General features: G+C 36.4%; 1 protein-coding gene across 1 annotated transcript in view; it reads left to right on the top strand.

Moving 5' to 3' along the window:
* Positions 1-9512: 9512 nt before the first annotated feature.
* Positions 9513-10026, top strand: part of LOC110031243 — a gene marked incomplete in the record, with an annotated part of 11831 nt that continues 11317 nt past the window's right edge. Inside the window, 1 exon segment of the mRNA XM_020734361.1 lies at positions 9513-10015. Coding sequence (XP_020590020.1) covers positions 9682-10015 — 334 coding nt within the window.

Raw genomic sequence — 10026 nt, 5'->3', positions numbered from 1 at the left:
TATATATATATATATATATATATATGTCCACTCTCCTCTTGAATTAGAGAATATGTAATTACAATGTTAATGTATAAAGCTAGTTCAACAATAATAATTGAAACGGAATGCAAAGGTTGCGATCAATTACTATGAAGGTAGTAGTTCGCCATGGATGTCGTTGATGGTGGTTCTAGAGGGTGTAGTAGAAATCTTGGTAGTAGTTGGTTATATAGGTTGTGGATGATTGCTTCGAAAGCGTCAGTTAGCTTAGAGACCGTAGTAGGATGTTGTAGAAGTTGTAGACCACGTAGGTCGTAATTGGTAACGCAGATATATGTCGGTCATAAATGCTGAAGTTGGGGACCGAATGAGCTATGAGTCACTTAGGTCGTAGTTGTTCATGTATGTTGTAATAGTGAGCTAAAATAATGTTCGTAAGCCACAGAAGCAGGAATTGGGAGCTACGTGAGATGTGAGCCACGTAGTTTGCAGTTGGTCACATAGGTCATAGTGTTGAACAACAATAATATTTGTAGGTCATATATGCTTGAGTTGGGAGCTACATTTATTATAAACTATGTAGGTCGTAGTTGATCATGAAGGTCATGATAATGAGTTGTGATAACGTCAGCAGGACACAGAAGCCAGAGTTGAGAGTTACACGAGCTGTGAGTCATATAGATAGTGTTGGTCACATAAGCCTTAGTGGGGAGTTATAGTAATGTTAAGTGGCCGCTAAGGAGATGCGTTGTTACACCATATTCATGGTGCACCATTATGCTATATTGAATTCATCTTTATATGATCTTCAGGATACGTTGTTACACCATACTCAATATATGTATTGCTACAAAACCTTCGGGGTGTGTCGCTGCACTGTAAAATTCTCCAATGTCAGTGAGCATGGGCGGTCGACGGTGATTGAAAATAGCTGATAGATAGGAAATGTTGCCGAGTTTTCGGTCAATAACATCACTAGAATTTGACTCATTTTTCTCTCAGTCGGGCTCTAACTCCAGGTTTCTCTCCCCCCTTCCCTTTCATGGAAGGAGCAGTGCTCTATTTATAGAGTCTGAGAGTGTCTCCCTTGCGAATAAGAAATAATCAAGACCACTCAATTAGACAACCTAGAGAGATTCCCACAATCAGACGATTATTTGTGAATATTTAAGTGTCTTAAAGATGTTAGAGTTGAGTGATCTTGTTAGAAACATCAAGACGCTTGACCTGCCATTAGCTCTCAAATCTTCCAAAAGTGATTTAATGATTTGATTCAGACACAACTCGACTATAAGCTTCCTGAAATTGAAGTTCTAGGTGATTTTATAATTCGAGTTTGAATGTTTTTCTCAAAAAAAAACTCCGAGTTTGATGACATATCTATCACATTAAGAATATCATTATTACTAACTTTTGAAAAGTGCAATACACCTTTTCAAGCATCAATAAAAATAGTACAAATATAAAAATGAAAATTTAGACATCAGATATGTAGAATACATAGATATCGTATGATTAACTACATAAATCTTTCAACAATTTAAATACATAAATATATATAAATTCATACAATGATGCTAGTATTATTAACTAACATAAAGAGCCACAATCTTCATAACGCCAACTTCCTCTTTCTTTGTAAATTGCAGTACTCATTCCACACAATTAGTTATAAACACTCGAAGTTAATGTAACGTGGCTATTATAATCCATTCACGGTCCGGTGCCGGAGGCATAAACGACGTCGTTTAGGAACCCCAAACGGCGATAGGACGGCGTAACAGCTTCCTGAGCTCAATTATAACTCACACCTTCGCCACTTAGGTATTGATTTACTGCTAAGCTGAGCTGCTTCTGATGAAATATTACCTAAAAGTGAGGAAAAAAGATCCAATAAAGGCTGCAGGAGCTTTGAGAAAGAGAGAATCCAATGTGAATATGCGAGTGCTTTCGCTGTCATCAACAAGTACTCACTGCTGAGGTGAGTGGTTCATGATGAGCAATACATATATAGGCCAATTTCTGTTAATTCTTCTAATAAATTTTTGTCCCACAAATTTTTTTTAATTATTTTTTATATTATTCATAACTTATTTGAATTATTAATGACACATTGAAATATTGTCCGAAACTATTATAAATTGATTCTCTTGTATCGAATTGTTGTTCGTGTCGTTAGGATCTCGTCTTACACATCATTATTAGCAAGATAAAGATAATTTAACTTTATATGATGTTTATTTAAAGCTCAATACAGTTTGTTTATACTTATTTTTATTGAGCAATACTTTTTTTTTACGAGAACGGAATAGAATTATGCGCAGGTTAGGGTTATATGACTATATGAAATGTAGTGCTTTTGAAGAGAATGACAGAAGCCACAAAACACAATAGAATTATGATCTTATATGTTGCAAGTTTATGTTGTTAGAAGTCACAAAACACGTAATAGTTATTTATGTCGAGACTGGGTTCTTAGTTGATGCTTCTGAAGCTACTACTAATTCAAATGTTGACGGTCCTTCAAATGTTGTTGGTACCTCGCACGCTTCTGACAATGACCCTGAAATTTATAGATAAAAAAAATTGCATATATTGATTTGATATATCATTTGAAGTTATCCACTCTAAACTTCCTAAACTTCAGGCCAACTTCAACTTCATTTAATATATATGACGCTATGTTATATAAAATATCTGACCAACCAGTGGACAATTATAGTGCATGTTGATCATTTAACTTATCAAATTCATTCCAACCGTACGTTAGCATACATGTTTAGGCAATCACGCAACGACAAGCGTAGACTAATTATCAAAACTAATTTAATTTAATTTTTATATGACAAGATTTTGGAAGCTGTCAATCATGCCCTAGTGTTAAGAGAATGACGGATCAAAAGCCCGTGATTCCTCTATGCAATCCAAATTGTAGGATTGGATTGCATAAGACACTTAAGTTATATCAAACTAGACCATAATTTTATAACTGCACTGGTCAAGAGGTGGTGCCCCATAACCAAAATGTTTCATTTGCATGCGGTAAGATAAATTTAGTTTCACATTCAACATAAGTTAAAAATAAGTTTACTCTTTTTATTCATACATTTTACAAATCTATCAGATAAGATGATTATAACTCCACAAGACGTTCAAGTACTCATCGGTATAAGGATAGATGGAAATGTCGTAGTGGGGCCTAATGTTGTTGGCTCGGGGTTGCGCTCGCAAAGTTGGCAGGCATTTTGTGATGACCTGTTGGGTGATCATCCTAGGAAAAATGTTGTATTTAACTATCCTATACAACATAACACTAAATCAAAATTCTATAATGGACGATCTCATGCACATGATATGGTGCCATTGTGTGGGCTCCATTGGCAATTTTATAAGAATTCTTATATGGATTTAACCACACGTAAATTTTTGTACTTGTTGGGGACTACATTTTATTTATGATCGTATGCTTTCTAGTTCCAGGTACATATGAATCACATGTTTGCATAGAATATTCACCATTATTAGAAGTATGAATGAATTTAGATAATATTCTTTGGGTGACGCGATTCTAGCATTTTTTTATAGAGAATTGAATCTAGCGACCAAGCCTTCTGGTGCCACAATGGATGGAAGTTTGCACTTGCTTCAAATTTAGGCATGAGAGCATTTACATGTTGGCCGACCAACTCTTCATGTTCCGGTTCTTCGGGAATTATCGGGCAATCCCACGGATTTCAGTACAAAATTGTTTTCACACTTTACCGTTAAACGTACTAGTTTTTCAATTAAAGTGAATTCATTAGTATAAATATAATACAGGTGGAATGAAGAGTGAGTACGAGACGTGCAGGTCTTAAATATCATGATGTATAGAGATGAATTTTATAGACTTAGACAGAGTTAGGTTTATTAATCATCTTTTTATTAATTCCATAATCTTATCTTAATTATATATGTTAACTAAATTTAATTTATAATTTCATTCATAGGTTATTTGGTCACTATATTTAGATGTAAATATATAATTATTCAATAACAATTATTTTGAAAGCGTGGACATTTGAACTGCACACTTTCCATTAGTAAACTGGAAGCGTGTCGAGTGACACCTTCCAGATCGCGTTATTTGCCAATTTTCAAGCAACCAGCCTATAACCATTGAACCCAACAAATAAAGTTCGATGAGCGAGGTAAAGTAGGAATTGATTGGCAGCAATATCACAATATATATATCGAGATATGAAATAATTTTCGGTCATTTATTGTGCCAATAATCCCACCAGAAGGAGGCGTAGAGGAAGAATTATATCATTATTTGGAGTGGTACAAATCTTGGGCATTGCTCTAATTAGCGAAGACTCCAACTCAGCTTCCTGAAAGCAATTACACATGATCACTATGAGAGAGACTAATGGTAAGTTTTTGCTTTCTTTTATAGCTATTACTATTTTTTCATTATAATGCATAATAATAATATAAAATTAGCAATCATGTAGCTTGATTTCCTTATTCGTATCAAGAATGTCGCTGAAAGATTTGGAGGTTAGGAAGAGAAGACATTGTATGGGGTCGTCAACCTAAAGAAGACGGACCGATAGCTCGAACGACGTCATGTGGTCTATGGGATCGGTCTTCCCTTTGAAAGGATCTAGACGCAGGATCCTTAGCTTGGGCGGAGTACCACCTCTTTTATTTGGCGAGTAAAAGCTCGCCTCGCGAGCGGCCGGACAGTACTCGCATCCGCTCCTCCCATTGTCTATCAGCACGTGCAGATGCACCGTGTGACTGTGTTAGGACTCACCTTGTCCCTCCATTCACTAGTTGTTGATTTGGTTGTGTAGGACAAACAGGTTCGTCAGTGGGGGTCTTTAAGGGCGGATCCCCTGAGATTCTGCCTCCAGATGAGGCACCTGGTTGTTCATTTGGGTAATTGCTACCCGAAGGACATCTACTTGTTCCATCGTGACCGTCATTTGGCTCTGCAACCCCTGGACTTGTGTGTGCGCGTCTGGTCACACAGACTCTTTATCATGTTCCATGCACACTATTTTTCTTTGGGAGCTTTCTCCTTCGTAGTCTTTCCTGCTTCTCTTCTACAGCATGTTCCACGCTCACTACACTACCTTTTAGGATGTTGGATCTTAATTTGTCCTATGTGAATCACGCCCTAAGAGTTAGATGTTGATGAAGGAGAGGAGGAGAGAGAGAGAGTAGAGTAAGCCTGGAATTCATTGTTGTAATATTTGAGGGAGAGGTCCCCTTATTCATATTTTTTAACTCCTTAATTATAGGATGTATTTTATACAATTAAAGAAATGAGATAACAGTTATGGAAACATTTCTAAATATAGATAAAACACTAATTATTTGAGGGATTTCATGTTATATTTGCATTACAATTTGAATTTCAATTATGATAGTGATTGGCTTACCGATTGGCTTGACGTCAGTCAATTGAGATGACCGGCAAGTGGCAATTGTGCCTTCCGAGGTACGTGTCATTCGGTTGAGGTGCATGGCCGCACGACAATCCCGTTCGTTGTGGATTGGTCTGTCTGTTGTTCTATAATACTTAGTTCTTAATTTTTTTTTTTGGACTATCAAAATCCTCAATATATATTAATAAAGCATTAGTTTTAAAATTTGTCCGATCTTGAATTACACACAGAATCTGCTTCTACCTTGGATTATTATTGCAGGGAAGATCTAGATGCATACCACTCAATTCTTATATATTTACATATTTACATATATTCAATTATTCATATGTACGTGTTGAATTCTTGAATTCAAAATTGTCCGGTAGATCACACCAGAAAGGACGAGAGAGAGCGAGAGAGAGAAAGAGGGAGAGAGAACATCAAGATCATTTGCTCCCTAGGGGACAAAAAGGGTGCTCTTAAGCATACCTTGTTATTTTATTGAATATTTAGGTTACAAGAGAAGAGAACCCTCTAAAAAGTCTCCCTTTAATACATTGTTCGAATAAAAAAATATAAAATTACACAATCACCCTTATTTTAAAGAGGAATATAGCATACTCTAGTTTTTTTGATCGCGTCATTGGAGGTGGTTGGTCAGATTCATGATGTTTTGTAACTTTTCATCATCTATTTTTTTTATCCATACAGTTTAGATTGTCTCGAGATTTATTTATGCAAATTATTTTTGAATATACAACATGAAAATATGTATTTTACTTTTTTTTTTTTTTATAAATTACAAGTGGTATCGTTGATTTGTTGTTGAGTGATATAAATGTAAGAAAAAGTAAAGTTTACTATGATTGATTACTTGGAATAAAAGTTATTATTGGCATGATGTCTCCGCCCTAATGAAAGCTAATCAATGTTCTTAAAACCTGCTTATATCATTAATAACACTTCGCGGCTCCCAACGTAACAGCAGAATTCATGTTTGCATGTCTGCGCTTAATTAAATAGATGTTAGCTTTAAACATGTCCTTCGTCAACTGGCCATGTGGAAAGTTGCAATGAATAGTTCATGTTTATACTGTAATTTCTGTTTCACTTCATTCACTTCTGTGGAGCAGCGGAGTCTGATAATTATGGCATGCACAGCTTCAGCATTCAGGTCACGTGGTGAAGCAGCACACGAGCCTGCATATAATTATATTATGTAGATGGCTGTGTACTGTTTATTATGCGCATAATATTTTATATACAATTATATTTCTTGCCTGCCTAAAAGTTCATGAGAAGAGGGTGGTTGTATTGTATTTGAGTATTGTATGAAGATCTAATATATTCTAGGAGAATTAAAGTGAGTGATAAGAGATATTTCGATTTTTATGCAAAAAATCATGTAAGGAGAAAAAAATTATAGGGCTCAGTTGAAGTAATCAACTATATAATTGTGAGTATATATGCTCAGTTTTCTCTTGAGTTAGAGATTATTTAATTACAAAATTGATGTAAAACAGTATTTTACCAGAAATAATCATAATGGCCCGTGAAGACGATAGTCGATTGCTATGTAGGTTGTTGATTATCGTGAATGTTATATATAGATAGTGGTTGTAGCGCCAGCTTCTCATAGAGGTTGTGGTTAGAAGTCATGGTAGTAGTTAGCTATATAGGTCGTAGATGACTGTTTCGGAAGCATCGATTAGCCACACGAACCGTAGTAGAGAGCTGTATGAGCTGTGAACCACGTACGTGACAAGCCGTAGCCGATCACATATGTCATAGTGGCGAGTTTGTGATAACGTCTGTAGGTAACAGGAGCCGAAATTGGAAATTGCATGAGCTGTGATAACGTCTATAGACGATAGAGATTGATTGAAGTTGGGAGCTACATAAATGAACTATGATAGCATCCGTAGGCCACAGAGACTAGAGTTGGGAGCTGTATGTGTTGTGGACCACTGAGAGAGTAACCAACGAAGAAAATGTAAAGCAGGAGTTTGTGTGGAGCTGAGAAGGAGTATGAGACAGGTAAACTCTAAAAGATGCTTACATCTTATCAATAACAATCTATCACACATAAATTAAGGGATTTGAATTCATTTAATGATAAATAACCATTTATAATATTTATATCTCGTCTATCATAATTTCTCCTTCTAATATATAAGAGAATTAGGGAATTAAAATATGTACAATCAAAATATTTTAGACTAGATTTTTTGTGTATCAAATAGTGTAGAGTGGAACATGTTTCATTGGTTAGTGCTATATGTGAATAAAGAAAGAAATCTTGAGAACAACCGAACTAGAGAATGAGTATTAATAGAGCAACCCGCTAAGGGCAAAATTGATCCCAAGGGTCGAATATCAATCGACCAATGGGTCAAGGGTAAATCAACCCAATGGATGCATAAACCAGAGGCCAGAGACTGGTCGGGCAACCAACTAACGCTCAACCAACAAAGAGAATGATTGAACCAGAGGTTGAAGATTGTTAGAGCGGGCGGTCAAGGGTCAACCGACCTAGAGAACTTCAGAACAAGAGGTTGAATATCAATCAAATAGTCAAAATGATCCAGAAGCTAGGCGAAACAAGGATTGACTGAATTGGAAACAACCAAGGTAAAGGCAAACCGACAAGAGGACAATCCACAAGATATTTAACGATCGCACGACATGAAGCTGGTCAATTGAGAAGTGGCCGATTAAAAAGTGTCAAGGTTGTCATTGTCATTTGACACTATTCCTAACCTATTATAAGTAGAAGATCATTAAATATAATAAAGATTGTTGAAACCATATAAAATACCTCTTATGGCACATCTCTATACATTTTTCTCTCCTTTTCAAACTGCATTTATAATTTTTTAGAGGAATGGTTTAGTGAATTTAGCTAGGATATCAAAACACTCAATCAAATAGTCTATATTTATCCTCTTGATTGCAAGTAACATTTTCAGCATTCAATGGCCTTAACAACCTCAAAATTGAATAAGTTTGAGCTAGTTGAATTCCTCTCGTTGAAACACTTGATTTGATAAAAAAAAAAAAAAAGTCAAATTTTGGGATCATTTGATTATCCAATTAGCCCACCAAATTTATTGACTATACATCAAATATTTGCTTTGGGCTCATTTGAACTCGAATTATATCACTTTAAGCTTCAATAATTATTGTTTTGTTTTTGTTTATACGCGTATTTTGACAATAAATTTATTAAAATTGATGCTCGAATGATCTTGAATTTAAATTTAAATTTTTTTTCATAAAACAAATTAAGGTACGTGCTTGATGATAAATTTTTTTTTGATGACACATCAATATGTATGTATGTATATGTGAAAGTATTCTGATCATGAAAAAGAAACATTTAAGCTGCTCCAAAATACCATTTCAAACAATGCTTTTCATTTTGAAGAACTGTCTCATAAAAAATCGATGCATTGACTGGCTGCCTTACATAATTAAACAATCATCTATAATTTAATTAAAAAATATTACATTTTATGATCACAACTTTTCTAGGTTGTCAAAACTTGACTCAAATTAAATTAAATAAAAATAAAAATTTAATCAGATTAAATTATAATCAAGCTTAATTCAAAATCAACGGAATAAGTTTAAGCTAAGCTTAGATTAGATTCGGACCGCTCACAACCAAACTAGGTTCAGACATTACTATGGCTGTTAACGATTCTATCTTGAAATTAGCTCGAATAGATTTAATGTGGTTCATTATGTTCCATATCGAGCCGAGCTGAATCAAAATTCAAAATTCAATCGAACTCGATTCGGCTGAAAATCAAAACAAGCTCGCTCAAATTGTGTTATTTGGATTCGAGCCGATTCATGCATCACTCAAAATCAGCTCGAAAAATTCAATTCAAAATTTGGACTCATAGTTCGGTTTCGATTTGATCTTGATCCGAACAAAAATTTAAACTAATTTTTTGAAAGATTAAGGACATTGGAGCTGAATTCACAGGCCTAGCCATTGTCTCCTCCTCCTTCGCAATCTCCAGCGGTTACAAAAGTTCTCCACCTAAGAAAAAATTTAGTTGTTTTTCCAGCCAGCACATAAAACAGAAACAGCTTAAGAAAATCATTATAAAAAAAAAATAAAAAAAAAAGAAACCGTTCGCAGTATAATCTACCAATACAGCGGGCGTAATTCTACAGAAAGACGCGGTGGGCCCCACATCCATCTATTCCCGTCCTCCCAACAAGGTAGCCTCTCTCCTCCGCCGGCGGCCGCAGCGCACAGCCCGGCATGGCCCACCATCATCCCTCCGCTTCCTCCTTCTCCGACTTCACCCTCTCCGGCACGCATGACTCCGACGGAGGCGATGCCGATCTCGAATGGCCCTTCGGCCGCATCGAAGCCGTCGACCGCGACGAGCTCCGCGAAACCGCTTACGAGCTCTTCTTCGCCTCGTGCCGCTCCTCACCGGGCTTCGGCGGCAGAAATCCCCTGTCCTTCTACCCTTCAAGCCACCAGCAGCCATCACCGGAAGGAGGAAGCCCCGCAGCCAACCCCGGAACCGGCATTATGATCGGCAACAGCAGAATCAAGCGCGCACTGGGCCTCCGCACCCGTCGCGGCTCCCCCCCCCGG

This window comes from Phalaenopsis equestris, unplaced genomic scaffold (genome assembly GCF_001263595.1).
Source record: "Phalaenopsis equestris unplaced genomic scaffold, ASM126359v1 Scaffold000002, whole genome shotgun sequence".
NCBI lineage: Eukaryota > Viridiplantae > Streptophyta > Magnoliopsida > Asparagales > Orchidaceae > Phalaenopsis > Phalaenopsis equestris.
This window is presented reverse-complemented; position numbering and strand designations above follow the sequence as displayed.